General features: G+C 43.1%; 3 protein-coding genes across 5 annotated transcripts; 1 reads left to right on the top strand and 2 right to left on the bottom strand.

The window, feature by feature from the left end:
- Positions 1-248: 248 nt before the first annotated feature.
- On the bottom strand, positions 249-7,323 carry prr14 (proline rich 14). The gene is made up of 9 exons (XM_067233466.1): positions 7,187-7,323; positions 6,881-7,046; positions 6,725-6,799; positions 6,295-6,335; positions 2,646-5,813; positions 2,394-2,541; positions 2,200-2,312; positions 1,834-1,902; positions 249-1,708 (listed from the first exon to the last, which is right to left on the bottom strand). The coding sequence occupies exons 5-9, from the start codon at positions 5,012-5,014 to the stop codon at positions 1,405-1,407; spliced, it is 3,003 nt and encodes a 1,000-aa protein (XP_067089567.1). The 5' UTR covers positions 5,015-5,813; positions 6,295-6,335; positions 6,725-6,799; positions 6,881-7,046; positions 7,187-7,323; the 3' UTR covers positions 249-1,404.
- Positions 7,324-8,817: 1,494 nt separating this feature from the next.
- Positions 8,818-13,466, bottom strand: cd2bp2 (CD2 (cytoplasmic tail) binding protein 2). Of its 2 annotated transcripts, none has more exons than XM_067233455.1 (7): positions 13,168-13,466; positions 10,932-11,010; positions 10,565-10,697; positions 10,064-10,221; positions 9,407-9,977; positions 9,230-9,315; positions 8,818-9,067 (listed from the first exon to the last, which is right to left on the bottom strand). In XM_067233455.1, exons 2-7 carry the CDS (start codon positions 11,007-11,009, stop codon positions 8,957-8,959), a joined length of 1,137 nt encoding a protein of 378 aa, XP_067089556.1. In that variant the 5' UTR covers position 11,010; positions 13,168-13,466; the 3' UTR covers positions 8,818-8,956. The 2 variants fall into 2 exon arrangements, with proteins under 2 accessions (XP_067089556.1, XP_067089555.1); XM_067233454.1 differs by lacking the exon at positions 13,168-13,466 and adding an exon at positions 11,306-11,421.
- Positions 12,270-14,164, top strand: pheta2 (PH domain containing endocytic trafficking adaptor 2). Of its 2 annotated transcripts, none has more exons than XM_067233456.1 (4): positions 12,270-12,434; positions 12,817-12,908; positions 13,147-13,450; positions 13,564-14,164. In XM_067233456.1, the coding sequence occupies exons 2-4, from the start codon at positions 12,828-12,830 to the stop codon at positions 13,998-14,000; spliced, it is 822 nt and encodes a 273-aa protein (XP_067089557.1). In that variant the 5' UTR covers positions 12,270-12,434; positions 12,817-12,827; the 3' UTR covers positions 14,001-14,164. The 2 variants fall into 2 exon arrangements, with proteins under 2 accessions (XP_067089557.1, XP_067089559.1); XM_067233458.1 differs by having other exon boundaries at positions 12,271-12,408.
- Positions 14,165-16,328: the final 2,164 nt, after the last annotated feature.

The raw sequence follows: 16,328 nt of genomic DNA, 5'->3' as shown, positions 1-16,328 counted from the left end.
CGTCTTCAGACGTTTCGGTCCGTTTGAATCATGATCTCCTTCTTTCCTATGACAGGCTGAGACAACAAGAACTGCTGAGGGAAACACAGACAGAGCTCGTCACTTTTCCTATCGGGCAAAGAAGCTTGCGGTCATTTCTATTTTGTTGTGGATTCTTTTTCTGAGTCTCACACCAGCACTTCTGGCACTTGTGTCATATTTGCTGACTCTAATAGACTGAGCGTATCGTGACATACGAAAACAAGCTGAAACAATGCATTTGTTTTGGTTAAATTGTTACCAACTTTATTACATAATTTATTACATAATGTAACTAAATGTGCTTTATTTTTGATAATTGCATTGCATGTTGTTTTTTTAGAAAAGGTAAAGAACTACTGTAACAGAAATGTCTACTTACAAAGATTTTTGTAGAAAGCTCTGTGTCGGGGTCATTAATATACACACATTCATTCTTTTGTTCTTTCTCTGGTTGCAATAAGAAATACAACCAATGTGTACCACATCATGAATTATCATGGTAAACCTTAAGTTAAAAAAACAACACTTTCATGTATCACAAATAGGTAAAGCAAGCAAACATAAAGGTCTCTGGAAATACAATACCTCACACACTTAGAAAACCACGAATGACAAATATACAAAGGCAATAAAATATAAAAAAGCAGTTATGAAAGACAAACTAGTGATGAGACAATGGGTGAATGACCCATTATTTATAGAACGGACGGCTTTCTTCAATTATTATTTATACAATCAAAAAACACACAGTTAAAGATATTAAGGCTGAAAAAAAGCTGTCATCTTAAAGCACGAAAAAGCAGCAAATTACTTTACATGGTCAATGGAGTAAACGCATGTCACTCAAGACAAGTGAACATAGCATGTTCTCCAAGACACAAGGGCAGAGTTTTGACTGAAGATTCAGTGCAGCTTAGCTATTGAGCTCATTGATTATAGAAAGTTTACATCCACAAGCTGTGATTTAGGTGAAAAGGAACTTATACTGATGTATAACCCCCATGCATCCATCTCAATAATGAGACATGAAGGTGTACCGGTGCAGGTGCCGTATAATAAAACGACCTAAACCGGCAATACCATTTGCATTAGCGCATTGGCCCAGTGTCTTGTGCACCATATTTTCTACTAACAGTCTCATCAGCCCAATACTCCTTCACTCCATAATCCATCTCAAATGCTACAGTACACAGGGCAATAATGCAATTCTTCAATTATCCATTTAATAGCAATAATCCACTAAAACGGCACTGATTGTAAACAAGGTCACAAAGACACTGAACAAGATGGAAGTGCAGCTTGATGTTGGTTGAAAAGCACCCGTTTAAGAAAATGTGAATGTGCCACCGTCTGCCACGACTTCTCCCTGATACTTGTCGATTGTCAAGATGTTTCCTGGTTGAGAACTAACCAGTAGTCCAGTTCGTCAAGCTTAGAGCAAAGTAGTGAGTCAATGTCTTGCAAACTGATGGGGGGATCATCTTTAGAGTTGGGGACATTTCCTCGTCGTGGTCTACCAACAGTAGAAGTCATTCCAACTTTCCCAGCACCTACAAGGGACTTCCTGGGCTTTCTGGCCACTCCCACCTCTGGGAACTCTACAAAACGCTTCAAACGCTTCTGACCAATGAGGGACTGAGAACCATTCCGACGATTTAGTGGCAACTCAAAAATGGTCTCCAACCGGCTAAGATAAAAAAAATACAAGAGAGAGAGAAATGACAGACAGTTGGACAAAAGTGAGTACGATGATCGTTAAGTACATTTATAATAATATGCAAGGAGGAGCAATAACACTTTTAACACTCTTACCCCTCAGGGGGCTTGGTGAAGTTTTGGTTGGTGTAGATCTCCTCTAAACTGAACTCCTTCTTTTTCAGCCTGTAACGAGATCCAACGATAAAAGAACAGCAATAAATACAGAACATCCCACCTGGGGGGTACAGAGGTGGACCACTTACATTTTACATTTAGTCATTTAGCAGACGCTCTTATCCAGAGCGACTTACAGTAAGTACAGGGACATTCCCCTGAGGCAAGTAGGGTGAAGTGCCTTGCCCAAGGACACAACTTGATTTTGCACGGCCAGGAATCGAACCAGCAACCTTCTGATTACTAGCCCGACTCCCTCACCGCTCAGCCATACTTCCCTGTCAGTCCCTCCTGTGAACCACGTACCTCACAGGCCTGGGTAAGCCCATGGGCGTTAGGTTCTTCTGGGGTTTGGGTAACGTTTTGCGAATTCTAATGGATGACACCTTTCCCCGTTCCTCATTCTTGCAGCTCCCCATCTGTTATGGGTAATTAATAAGTTACGATTCATTCATCTATTCATCTATTTCTTGTTCAGTTATCATAAGGTCTGCAGATACCTTGATTTCGGAATCAGACAACGCTTTCTCCTCCCTCATCCCCATTGATTCAAACTCTTGACTGGAGCAGCTTGTGTCCTCCCCATCATCATCATCACTTTGCTGCCTTGTCTCACTCTCACCCTCCAGGGGAATCTGTGACAAGGCACTGGGAGAAAGGGAAGAATTCATGAATTCTCCATTTGTTCAATAAAAATCACTCAACATCATTGTAGAACCGCACACAAATCAAAATGCTATCCAGTTTCTTACTTGCAAAGGGAGGAAACTGAAGTTGAAGATGTGGACCTCGAGAGGGTGGTTAGATTCGAACCAGGAAACTGGTGCCACAGAGAGGAGCATGAAGGCGAAGAGCTGGTGAAAACACTAGGGGGGAGAGAGGAAGCAACAACACTTTTATCCATTTTCCTGGAGAGGAAGGCCAGGGGGCTGGACAGAAAACGTGAAGCCTGGGCTGAGAGGGAGATGGATGGGGAGAGAGGTACACTGGGAGACAGGAGGTGAACCTTGCTGCCGTAAGGACTGCATCTTCTTGTGGGATACACCTCCTTTCGCAAACACAAAGGGGCGATCTCCCGCTCCACTTCCACACTACAGACAGTGTGTCTACGGGCACGCCTGGAGGATCTGAGAGGATGCGGGGCATGGGGAGACGGGTGTCGGTGTAAGGGGAGTGTCCAGGCTCGGTGTGGCGACAGCGAGGAAGCGTTCCAGGGAGAGTCGTGGTGAAGGAGGGAGAGGATCTCTGGACAGGAGTGGCGACGCAGCAGACCCCTGGTCAGGACGCCAGGATCTGAAGAACATGCTCCTACTCCGACCGCATCCAACTGGTCACCTGACACTCCATGCATCTCCTCCCCCTTTCCCCCCGCCTCTACTTCTTCAACCTTGCTCGTGGACAAAGCCCTACGCCTTCTCCTTTGGTTATAAGCTTTCCTTGGCTTCTTCCTGTGCTCCCTCACGTGGCGTCTTAGTTCGGCAGCAGCTTTGCCAGGTTGTTCATTACCCTCTTCCTCTTTTTTATGCTGCTTCACGTCAACTGTCACTTTCCGGCTGTGAAGAAGCACTACCTCTTCCATGCTCTCCTTACTGCAATTTATTGCGTCATCAATGAACCTTTGCACTGCATGCTTATTCAATTTGACTGCCAGTTGAGGACAAGCACCACAAGGTAAAGACTGTGTCCCCTCATCGTCCCCTGACGATGGGTCAGACTGCATGGCTGTGCAACATTTCCTTCCATTCCGAGAGGGCTTCATTTCATCCGTTGCCAAGTTTCTGTTCTTAGGATATACATTTTCTAGTGTTCTGGATGTCTCTGATCGTCCCTTGGTATCCTGGCCAAAGCCTCCAGAACTTGGGTCATTCAGTGTGGGTTTCACCATCGGTGTAGTGTTCGGCTCCATAGAGCCAGACTCACTGTGACTGTAACAAGTGTTCTTTTGTTGCTTTAATCTTTTGGTGCTTGAAAAGCATTCCTGCTCCTTACTGATCATATTCCTTTTACCCTTTGGGTTACCCCTTGTCAAACTGTCAGTGCTTTTCATAACTGTGGGATCCTCTAGATCAGTTGTACTTGTTGTTGCTTTTGCTGGGAGGGCCACATTTAGCTTCACATGACCCTTTCGTCCATTTCCTTTGTCTTTTTTTATCACGGCTGTGATCGTCTCAGGAAGTTCCTGAATTACCACATCCACGGTAGTACTACTTGCAGTTTTGGGAGTCAACTTTTGATACTGAGATTTGGCACTCCCTTGTTTCCTTAACATCCTTGGCCTGGAATATTCTAAATGCTCTTTGTGGTCTAAGGATGCCAGAGTGCAACTTTCAACCCCAGCTAACCCTTCCCTCTCCAACTGCCCTTTGCATTCCTCTCCTCTCACAAGCTTCACTCTTTTCCTTTTCTCAACATTTCTCTCAACATCTGTCAATGCAGTGACTTTCAATTTCCTTTCCCTCTTTGTACTTCCCACTTCACGCTTTCCCTCACTCTCTTCTACCTGCTGTGGAAGTGGCTTAAAAGAGTCACCCATATCCGGGGCAGTGCCTTTTCCATTATCTGTCGACGTTTTCTCAGGACTATTTTTGACAGATATGTGTGACTGTGCGACACAAACCAACACGTTGTGGTTTCCATGCAACTCAGTATGTTTTTTCCTACTGTCATCCAGAGAACACATAGAGTCAGGGGGGGTGTAATACACAGAGGACAAGACGGAACTCTGAGCGTCTTTAGAATCATTCGTTGTTGACTGCGAGTCACATTTCAAAGCAAACCGTTCGCCACCGATTTCAGGCGATCTGCTGGCAGAGTGCAGTTCTGCAGCAACAGCAGAGTTACAAGGCATATCAGATGACACAATCTTAGAAGAGCCGCTCTTAGTCGTAGATTTGTGACTGACGTGTCGTTTTCTCCTCGACGGTTTCCGCTGAGCGCCCGCCAGACCCACCAATTGAATATTTGGCTTCAGCTTGGATTCACATGAGGCACCTGTGTCGTCAGAAGGTTGCGAGGACAGAGAAGGAGAATTTAATTCTGTTGATTCGGGGCCTGAATTGATGCTACTTCGACTGCGTTTACAAGGTACAGAATCATTGTTGTTCGTTTCCTTTTCAGTCATCGAGTCATTCGGTTCATTTGATGCAAGTATGCTCTGTCTCCTCTCAAAGGCACATTTATCTTCCCCTAGAAGGTGGTGGCTTTTTAAGTCGAAACTTAATTTTTGAACCACAGGGTGTTTCTGGACGGCAGGGTGTTTTTGAACCACAGGGTGTTTCTGGACGGCAGGGTGTTTCTGGACGGCAGGGTGTTTCTGGACGGCAGGGTGTTTCTGGACGGCAGGGTGTTTTTGAACCACAGGGTGTTTCTGGACGGCAATCCGTGCTCCCCTTCGTCCTCTTGACCTATGGAAGTGCTTCCCTTGAGCTTCTGGTCCACCTTGGCTAGAGTCCAGAGATTTACAGGATCCAGCCTTGTCATCCAGGTCCTGGTTCTGGAGTAGTCCTGTCTCTGTATCTGCTATAATGCATTCATTCTCATCCGGCTTCTCCAAATGACCTTTTAAGTTTACAGTTTAATAGCGTTTACTGTTTACGACTTGGTCAGTATCCAGACGCTCTGGGAAGTCCATATTTACAGTTGACTGCGGAATGTTTGTGGGTTTGAAGAGTTTGACCGGACTCATGACAATCTCTGTGAAACTGGCCATCTTGGATTTGAACGACTGAAACAATGGGCCAATCACCCATCTTTTCACAGGGGATGGACTCTTAGGGATAGGACCCATATCTCGCTCTTCCTCCCCATCTGATTGGATGGCTTCGGGGTCCAAAGCAACCTCTCCAGCTTTAGATTCATCTACATTTTGTGCACAGGAGGAAGGAACAGCTCTGTTCATTCTGCATTCCTGATCCTCGTTCCTGCAGTAGAGATGAAGCCAGACAAAACAAAAAACACATAAGAACAGAACTCCTTAAGGTCCAAGAAAGTAATATCACTACAGGTTGAGAATGTGATTATGTACATCTGTATTTATTTCTCCAAACACTTCACCTGCACCATGGTTATCATGTGTATTGATACTGAGTTAGCCTAACTCTACATTCTCTTTAATCCCTACCTTCGACTACGGAGGACGCGGTAGGAAAGGACAGAGAACCCTTCCCCCCATTTTCAACTGTTGATTTTGTTCACTCAATGTCTGCCTCTCCATTTTGTTTCATCTACCTTTTCCTCCATCCGTTAGAACAATCAGGCACCAACCTATTGTACTTCTCTTTGTTTAACTTTAATTTCTTGTCTTGGCCAGGGACCAAAAGAGTAGCTTCCATCAAATAACAAATTCAAAGCATGCATATACTCTAATGACAGTGATAATAATAGTTTGGCTGTAATACTTACTTATGTTCATGCTCTGGCACAAGGCTGAAGTCTGAAGTGCTCTGTAAACACAATTCTCACAATTATTTGACGAACACACAACTGCCGCGACCAATATCAATAGTGAACATTGAGAAACTAAAATCGTAGAAAATGTAAGCAAGCATAAGCCATTGGAAAGGAATAGAACCGTGAGTGGCATTTTATCAAACAGTGCAGGCTTCAGTAGGTCACAGGCAGACAGTCATAATAGTGTCAGTGAGCGCCTGCGTCAGATGCAACAGAGCGTGAAGGAGGATTATGACTTCCCCCAATTAACCCCAACACTACAACACTGTCTAGGTCACCATAGTCTTCATAAACATGCAGTAACAAGGTCATGTTGGGGGGGGGGGGGGGGTATTATAAGCCTAAATGAATACAATCTTAACAGGGGAGAGGGGGTGGTTACCTTTTGGAGGTTTTGTGGTTTATGAGTCATATCAGCTTTCATCAACTTTACCGACAGGGATTGAGATACCTGAACCTGTGGATCACAAAGGAGTAAACATTACCCTGTTCAAGACAGTTTAAGCATGTATGCTTTTTTGCAAAATGCATAATGTACCATGCTGGTCTCCCTCTCTCTCTTAGTGGGGAAAACGTGTCGCCGAAGAGAACTCGGAGCTGCTGTTCTGCGGTTCAGTCCTTCTGGTTCCTTTGTCTTTGGCATTTTCTCATTGACCTCTTGAATACATCCACTTCTGTTTGCAGATTTTCCATCATGATTGCGGCTATTTAAACATTTGATTATCAAAACGGGCTGCATTGATTCCTCAAGACACAGAACATGCAAACAGCAAAGGTGAATAAATACAAAGCACAAGCATTTGAAAAGGGTACAAATGATCTACGGCATAAGGAACCCAAATACCTGGTGTATTGAGAGAGGTGGTTTGTTTGAGGGGCTCTGTGAAGGAGAGGACCGCCACTGGGAAGAGTTGGAGGATTCTTAGGATCTCCCTCCATTGGACAGACTAAACTTTACTGTACCAATGCTAACCCTCCAGTTGAGTCTGTATTTCTCTACAACAAAACAAACACATGGTCATGGAAAGCACAGACACAACACCATAACTCTTAACAACAAACGTGTGTCTCAACTAAAGACAATAGCCTACAGATTAGCTCGCTTGCTGGATTCCATAATGCAAAAAGCTACCTGTAGCTCCATAAAACTAAAAGATCAGTAGGCACCGGGTAAAGCCGTTACAAGTGGCATAGTGTGCTTTGCTTTCGTTTTGTTCCAGATCATCTTCACACAATTTCAAACACATCACGTTTTTGTCGTCATGGGGATGCATTAACAAATCAAAGCTTTTGTTTCAAAGAAACAGTGTTCGCAAAATGTATAGCTCGTTATGAATCAACAAGCTGCCTTGCCCGCTCGATTACATTGCAATGGCAGAGGTGAAACGAACCCAGCAGCGTGTAAATCGGTTTGAGTAACGATGATGCTGTTTGTGCGGTGCAGAGGCAAGAAGTTTCCGTGCGCGGTCTTTTAGCCTCTATGCCGATACTGTAAAGCTTGCAATGTCGCACACCGAGTCAAGTAGGCTATGTTTCTCGTGCTCGTTAAATCATACTAGTGATTATATTATGTCTGTTCGCTACAAAAAAATATCTAAATGGATACATACAAGAGAACTCTACTATGCTATTGTACTGTCACCTGTAGACGTACTACGCAGTAATTAACGTTAGCTAGTAGAAAGCTAGGCTAACTTACTAGAGTACTTCGAGACATTCCGGCTACGTATTTACCTCTAGTTCAAAACAACATATACTCCCAATTTGCTGATTACAGTAACAGCAAGTCCTATTAAAATATTAAAACGGAAACTCACCATACTAATCCGGTTATTGTGAAGAAGCAGCATGTAGATGGCTAGCAGTAGCACGTACACTGAACTTGTATTGTAAATAGACGCCGGACGGCGCCCTGCCATTTCGTTGGATATCCGTTCTTGAAATCCAAAGAATTAACATATCGATTAGCCAATCAGGGCTAAGTTTCATGACAGGATACCCTGTGGTCCTGAAATCTAACCAATGGATGCGCAAAACAACTACACGGACCCGTGCTCAGTACGGTCGACCAATGACAATTTGAGCATGCAGACTTCGCGTAGGCATGTTTTGTGTTTATGGGTCCTTCGAGGTCAGCCACATCGCGACAGTATTGGGAAATGTTGGCCCGTTACGAAGCCGCTCCATCCGTCGTGCGTACTTTGTAATTAATACGTGTCAACCCCTGTGGCCTTAAACTAACTCAAATGTTAAGTTAGGTCTAGGATGAATATATAATTGACCCTTGGTTTAGGTAGGTGTCCATCCTGCATGTGAGTCATACTCATAAACATTTAAGTAGAAGGGCTAAAATTAGTAGTACAATTTAGTACTTTCACATTCATAGATTTAACACTTTCAGCCACACCCAACCCACCCCTGCCACACAAAACACACACACACACACACAGCTTAATCATGCTGGAATCAGTCAAATCATTGATAGATATAATTTGTTTATTAAAAAAACCAAGAGGGGTAGTGTGCAATAATGGACCAGCACACTTTATATTTTCAAAGGTAATGGAGGGAAAACCATGTGTAAGGTATTAGCATGTCAAAGCATGTCAACAGTTCATGTATAAAGCTCAAAGTCGAGTCTCTTTGAATTATAGAACTGAGAACCTCCATCATCCACCTTCCTGCAGTAAACACCATCTTTGAAGTAGCCTTCATCCACCCAGTCCTGAATAACAGACGGAAAACATTAACGTGGTCACACAGCCACATATACAGATATATTTCTGAGTTAAGACTGGCAAGCTAAACATACATTTACGTTGATTACATTGCATTGTTTGAATACTTTCTTTGCCATTAGTACACCAAGTTAGATAAACCGTCATACCTGCATCTGTTGGCTGGTGAAGGGGCCATAGAGTTCAGAATTGTCCTTGTTCTCCCATTTGTACTCCCACATTACTTCATCACTCACTGGAAAGAAAAGAATATTTGCAATTTTAATTACACCAGTCTTTTCATTATATCACAGGAAAACTCACATCTACGTTAGATTTTTACTGACTTTTCTCATCTTCCTCTTCTTTGTCCTGTGATTTGCTACTGCGCTTCTCGTCAATTTTGTCTGCAAACATGTCGAGCTCATCTTCCTCCTCGCTCCCCTCAAGAGTAGCCCTCTTCTGTGACTTCTTGTTCATCCCCTTCAGTATGTAGGCTAGTTTTTCATAGGTCTGCTGGTATATTTCAAACATGCCACTCCCGACCAGTCTGTCTGCGAGGGCAGTGAGTCTGTCAAGCTTCTCTGCATCCCTGTTGGCCACTTCTAACTTGTCATCGATCTCCCTGAGCTTGCCCTTCTTGCGGACCCCTAGACCTCCGAGTCGACGGAGTCCCGCGGCAACGGTTTCCCCCGGTAACAGCATTCCCAGCAGAGCCTCGGTGAGCTGGTACTGCGTGAAGGAAGCCAGCGGGTCCTCAGCAGGTTCCTTCTCCCCTTCTTCCTCTTCGTCGGTGTTCGCCTGCTGCTCTTCCCGCTGTTTTTCCTCTTCGGCTTCGTCTTCATCCCCGACTCGACGCCTCCTCTTGGCTGAAAGGCCTTTCTTCTTTCGCTTAAAAGGCTGTTCTTTGATTTTGACCTACGAAAGCGAAAACGAACGAATCACCGATTTGTATTTTCACATTTCTAAAAGTGTTTAGCAAAATGACTATGAAATCTACTCACCCAATCAATGTTGTCAAGCCAGTTGTCCCTGATATCCTCATCTTTTTTGATGAAGTAGTTTCCCTCAGAGTCAAAGTACCCTTCCTCCATCTCTTCATCCAAGTTGAAGGGAGTGATGGGAACCCCTTCATCACAATCGATTGTTGCAGACTCCTGACCTGAGGCCAAAGCAAAACATTTTGATGTAACATAATACAGAACTTTAATATACATTTACATTTAGTCATTTAGCAGACGCTCTTATCCAGAGCGACTTACAGTAAGTACAGGGACATTCCCCCGAGGCAAGTAGGGTGAAGTGCCTTGCCCAAGGACACAACGTCATTTGGCACGGCTGGGAATCGAACTGGCAACCTTCAGATTACTAGCCCGACTCCCTCACCGCTCAGCCATCTGACTCCCTCAATATGTGCTTTATTGAAGGCTAAAGGTGTGTTGGTGCATATATTATTCAGTCAGGAAGATAAGATGTACAGTTGAGGTCACATGGGTAATATATACCTTCTACATCATCACTGGCTAGTATGTTGTATTTGCTGGTCTTCTCACTATCCTCTTCGTCATCCTCTTCATCACTGTCCAGGGAGTGTTTACCCTTAAACCTGGATCCAGGCCCACTAACATCCTCGCAGATCTGTCAAGATTTCATTAAAAGATTAGTGCATATTAACTAATTATATCCAAGTAAAAACGGTCTGTTTTGGGATTTCCTTTCAGTCACTTCATCTCTCAGGCAACAAAATATGTAGTTATTCAAACAATCTCATTCTGATCTAAGATACATCAGGAAAAAGGCTTGATAAATATCGTGACACACTGTTATTAAGGGACCACAAAGTGATGGAAAAATATGTTTACAAAGCAGCACCTTTTTCTTTGGGAGTTCATCAGCTTCAGCGAGCTCGCCCCCCTCGTCATCCTCGAACGTAACTTTCCTTTTCGACATTCTGTTGAAGATAAATACGCTAAATACGCTCCCGTTTAGTTCTATATATCTTATATAACACACACACACTTTCAAATTTCGATACACAAAAAATAAAGTGATACGAGATCGGAATTTTCACAGAAACATATAATTGGTTTTGTTTGCAGATAAACAAGAACAGCGTGGACGGCTAACTAGCTCTAGCTACGTCTTGCTGCATTCATAGCACGACAGGTAACATGTATAGTAACGAAAGTACACAAAGGCCGCCGTGCATGTTAATACAAGTATTTTGAACTTAAATATGTACATACATGTTGTTAGCAGCAGAACAGCCAATTAACCAAGATTACCTAACTAACTAGACGGAAAGATATCTGTCTGACGCATAATCTTTAACGGGCGCCATTCATCTGTGAGTGTTTCGGTCAGATCCGGGAAGTGATGTAACGAGTAAGAGCATATTCAAAATCTGCAACGTTCTAAAACGTTTCTAACTGCGTGTGCAACAGCACATATTGTGTCATGTAATAGTCTACTGTAATGCAGATATTGTTGTCTAGTTGATGTATTATTTTGCACCGTGCCAGGCACTGTAGTTGAGATGCATCATGTGTGCCTGGTAAATAGTTACAGACCGTTAATTGACTGACCACCAAAAAACGTGTACTTTTGAGAATTTTCTGCAGGACTTTTTGGAGGACCCTTGCGCCATCTGTAGGCCTAAGTTTCTTTGGATATCATCTGCCAATGAGTAAAATGTTCAGCAAAATCATTGAATCCCCTAACCCTGGTAACACAATAGTTGAAAGGAAACTAAATCTACAAAGTAATAATGCGCTGCCTATTCGGCTAGGTAGATGTGTGGCGTAGCGGATGTAACGGTGTGTGTCTGTGTGTGATTTAACCTTACAGTCTATGGTTTTAATCTTTAACTTCACTTGAAAAAAAATCTGTCAAAAACATTGACGGAATATAATTAAAATACTTGGAACAAACAAGAAAAAACTAAATTGTAAGTAAATGAGTAAATGCTCAAATATTTTGTTAGAGAATAGGGAAGTTAAAGAGACCACCTCAAGTGACAGGTGTACTGTGGGAATGTGAGTAGATTTGGGTCTGAATGAGTTTTGTCCATCAACACAGAGTGGACTCCATGCATACAGGATGGAGAATATAGAGTGACAAGGTTTTGTTACCAGGAAGTGGGTCAAGTTATTTATATTTCAACACTCGTCCTCTAGTACCCATGGGAGGACCAGTGTTCGTAACCTGAAACTTTATGTTTAAACATTGTCTTATGTTCCAGACGAGCACCAACCACTGTGCTCCCAAGATTGAAAAGGAATCAAATGAATTATTACCTAATGGCAGAAATGATCAAATCTACATCTTGTCGTCGATGCAGCAGGATATTGTAAGTCGTGCAACATTTGTACACAGGTAAGCTTGGATAGCAGACTGCTAACAGTTTAGGATGGATCCTTTCCAGAACAGCTTGCAGTGACTGGGTGACAGCTCAGTCCTTTGAATGAGCTTATAGCAGAAAGAGGGAACTACGAGAGGATAAGACAGACTGTTGTCATCATCATGTTCTACGGATTGTGAATCAAGAGCCTTGTTCTATATCCACTAATCAAAGGAGTTCAATGAGACTTAATGATGTGCAACTGTATCGTGTCTGTGTGTGTCTCTAAATTGTTGACTCTTGCGTTACATGTTCTATATTTTATTGTGTATTAATACGTACTGCTGTGTCTTGCGATGCAATATGGCCTGTTATGGGGTCATAAGGGCTACCTTCCGTAACAATTTTCTTTTGTAGCTGAAATTGAGATGAAGATCCACAAGAAGATTTTAACTCATTACCTATCCTGCACCTCACCTGTTGATAAAGAAGGATATCTCTACAAAAAGGTATTGCCAAATATAACAGTTACAATTTCAGGCTCGAGACATCTCCCTTCAAATAATAATTTTGTCTTTGACTTTCTCCTTAGCTAAGGATTAACTACCTATCACTATCTCTGTACTGATTTATTTGAATAACAGTCATAATTTTAATATCAAAATGAACGGCATCCAAAACAATATTCTGATACTGTCTCTTTCACAGAACCGTTTAGTATTCTCCCTTTACACTGTTTTTCCACAGAAAGAGAGGAATGCTTCTTACCAGAGACGCTGGTTTGTCCTGAAGGCTAATCTGCTGTTCTACCAGGAGAGGCCAGCAGATCGACATCTGTTGGGTGTGATTTTCCTCGAGGGCTGTGCAGTCCGACACTTTGAGTCTGATGGACAGTTTGCCTTCTCCCTGGTGTTCAGAGGACCTGGCCTGAAGACCTACAGACTAGCAGCAGAAGACCCTCAGGGCCAGGAGAGCTGGGTAAAAGCCCTGCTGTCTGTCAGTCACTGCTACCTGTCACTGCTGGTGAGGGACCTGGGGAAGCAGTACGAAGGTGAGTCATGTCTGTTTGTGTGCGGTGTGCTGGACATTTGATCATAGGTGTGCTTGTGTTTATGCCTCATGAAGTAGTGGTTCTCATACACCCCTATCGCTGTCGCCAAGCAGAGGCCAAACGAGAAACAGAACCCGGAGATTCACACCAGCGCCCTACTGTGAGTGGTCTGGGCACGAAGGGTCTTAACCAATCCAGGGTCACCCTCAACTCAGGCTCATCCTTCCCCATGCAGGGGGCGGGGCCACTGGTGAGGGAGGGAAGGAGTTTCAGTGCCACTCAGATGTTGCAAGGACGCAAAATGCCTGCTAAAGGGCCCAGTAAGAGATCGCCAAAGCTTTGGCCAAAGAGAAATGCACATGTCACGCCACTAAATGGCCCAGTTCCAGCCTACGGGGAATGGCCTATGATTGGCCTGGATTCTCTGGAAGAGTTCAGCACGCTCCACGACTACTACGGCCAAGAGGTGAGGCAGCTGAGGGAAGACTGGAGGAGGAGGAGGCAAGAGGAGAAGGGCCAGATTGAGGACGATCTCTTTGGTCTGGGATGAAAAGTGACATCTCGTTTGAAACGTTTGAATCACACACAAGTCCAGTTCTTGCATTGAGATATGTACAGTACAATTGCATTTGAAAGTATTTTAGTATATGTTAACTTGTTTTAAATATTAAATTATAAAGGAATGTGAAAGATGTGAAAAATAAAACATGGATTGAATGGGTTTGTGTTAAGTGATTTACAACTTCCCATCATCAGCTCCACAAACAAACACCATTGACACTGTTACCTCTTTATTTGTATATTGCTGGACAGTGAACACTTAATATACTGTTTGACTATTATACGTAACAAAAAAACATTTCAAACATTTCCCAAATTACCAGAGGCCCACTCACACACTACAAACACACCAAGCCACCCCCCCCCCTCCCCTGCTGTAGATTTAGAAAGCAACCGTTCAACAGTGAGCTCACAAAAAAATGTAGATTTATGAGGTCCACTAGTGTAAGCTATACTAGTGAGTTGTGAGAAGAAAAAGAAACAAGTTAAGATTTCTAGACTCTCAGATTCTCCCCAGAGCATTGGATTTCATCTTTAACCTTTCTGCTGGTGGAAGTGCATCCCCAAACCATAGCTCAACCAGAGGCCTCCTCCACATACCGTCCCCTATGGACAGGCTTGCATTCCAATCATCCAAAATGTGATAGATGGGTTCTGTGGAGTGTGTCGAAAAGTATCAAATTTCCCTGAATGTGCAGCCCATATTCAGTCATCTGTATATTAACACCTCCTCACAGTGACAGGATGTAAACAAAGGGCAAGGTGAAGCCTATATATTTTACAACCAAGTTGGTACAATGAGCATACTACTCGAGCTACGTTGGAGAGACTGACACAAATCTCCGTTGAGTTAATTAAATCACAATTGATTACTTCAGACAATTCAACAAACAACCAATGACAACAATGATCGTTTGTTTACATCTCATCTCAATTTCCTGTCAATACAGACTTTTTGGCCAACTGGTCTTGAAAAAATAAGTCGTTAATACATTTAGTTTCTTCAGCCGGATTGGGACACAGGCATGACAACAAGAAGGATACAGGGAACATTCTTGCACCAGCGCGGCGTTAATGAGGGAAGAGCTAAGGTCACACATGGAGGGAACAACTCAAAAGGCAGGCAGCGGGGTGACAGGCCTGGTAAAGGAAGAACAAAGTCTCACTAATCCGAATGATCAGTGCCCCGGAAACCAGTAAAGATCAGACGCATGACGAGCCTCCACATTCTGACATGGAGAAAGCTTCTCACCTGCAAGAACTACACGAGGCAGAGTCATGCAGATTGATATAATTGCTGTAAGACACGGACATAATACAAGGACAAAGGATACTACTTTGGGAAGTCCTTCTGATTAGAGGCATTTTATATGACAGATATTTTAGTTTCTTTCTGTGTGAGAAAAGGGTTAGAGACAAGTTTATTTTAGCTATTTCGGTCTCCCTCAGCTGTCCCTCATCATATATGTATATTAACTTCAGAACGTCTGCTGCCCTTAGCCTGCTCCCCTCCCCTCCCTGATAATCCTCTTCCACTTGAGGTTGAAAGTACATGTAGGGGGTCTGAGAGAGGGTGAAACAGAGTAGGAGAGAGTGAGAGTGTGCGTGTGTGCGTAAGTGGGAAAGTAAGAGGGAACAGGTGGCAATGTTCTCTTGTTTGAAGCCATAACCACAGAGGAACTCAAGCATTGTGTTTTTGACTTGCTGATTGCCACCCAAAAAATTTGTGAAAGTGAAATTTGAAAGAAAAAAAATCGCCAATGATTTGCAAAGCTTTTTCTTATAGTATAAGCTGAATTCTTTATCAGAATCAGAATCAGAAAGGGATTTATTCGCCATGAAAGTTTGCACAGACAAGGAATTTGCTTTGGCAGGAAGGTGCATACAATAAACATATAGCTAAAATTTAAATATGTGGACTAACTTTATTGCAAATGTTGGACTCGTACAGCTATGATGAAAGTGTAAATACAGAGTGCACCATGATACAGTAAATATTATAATGCAGAAGAACATTCATGCTATGTGGAATCATTATTTTCAGTCAAATAGAAACAGAACACGAAATGAGAAAATTAAATGGTGTGGATACACAAAACCAAGGAGAAACATTTGAATGAAAGATAAAATAAGCATTTCCAAGTTGCCAAGACTACGAAAAAAGAGCGTATTTTAATCTGCAACCAGGACATCACATGCCAAAAATAAAGCCAGTGAGTGGCTTATGTGCTACCCAACAGGGTGATGGAGATAGAAGATTTGGAGGGAAGGGAGGGTGGCAGGATTGTGTCCAGTGGCCTAACTAGTCTCCACGTCC

Source organism: Osmerus mordax, chromosome 3 (assembly GCF_038355195.1).
Source record: "Osmerus mordax isolate fOsmMor3 chromosome 3, fOsmMor3.pri, whole genome shotgun sequence".
Classification (NCBI taxonomy): Eukaryota; Metazoa; Chordata; class Actinopteri; order Osmeriformes; family Osmeridae; genus Osmerus; species Osmerus mordax.
This window is presented reverse-complemented; position numbering and strand designations above follow the sequence as displayed.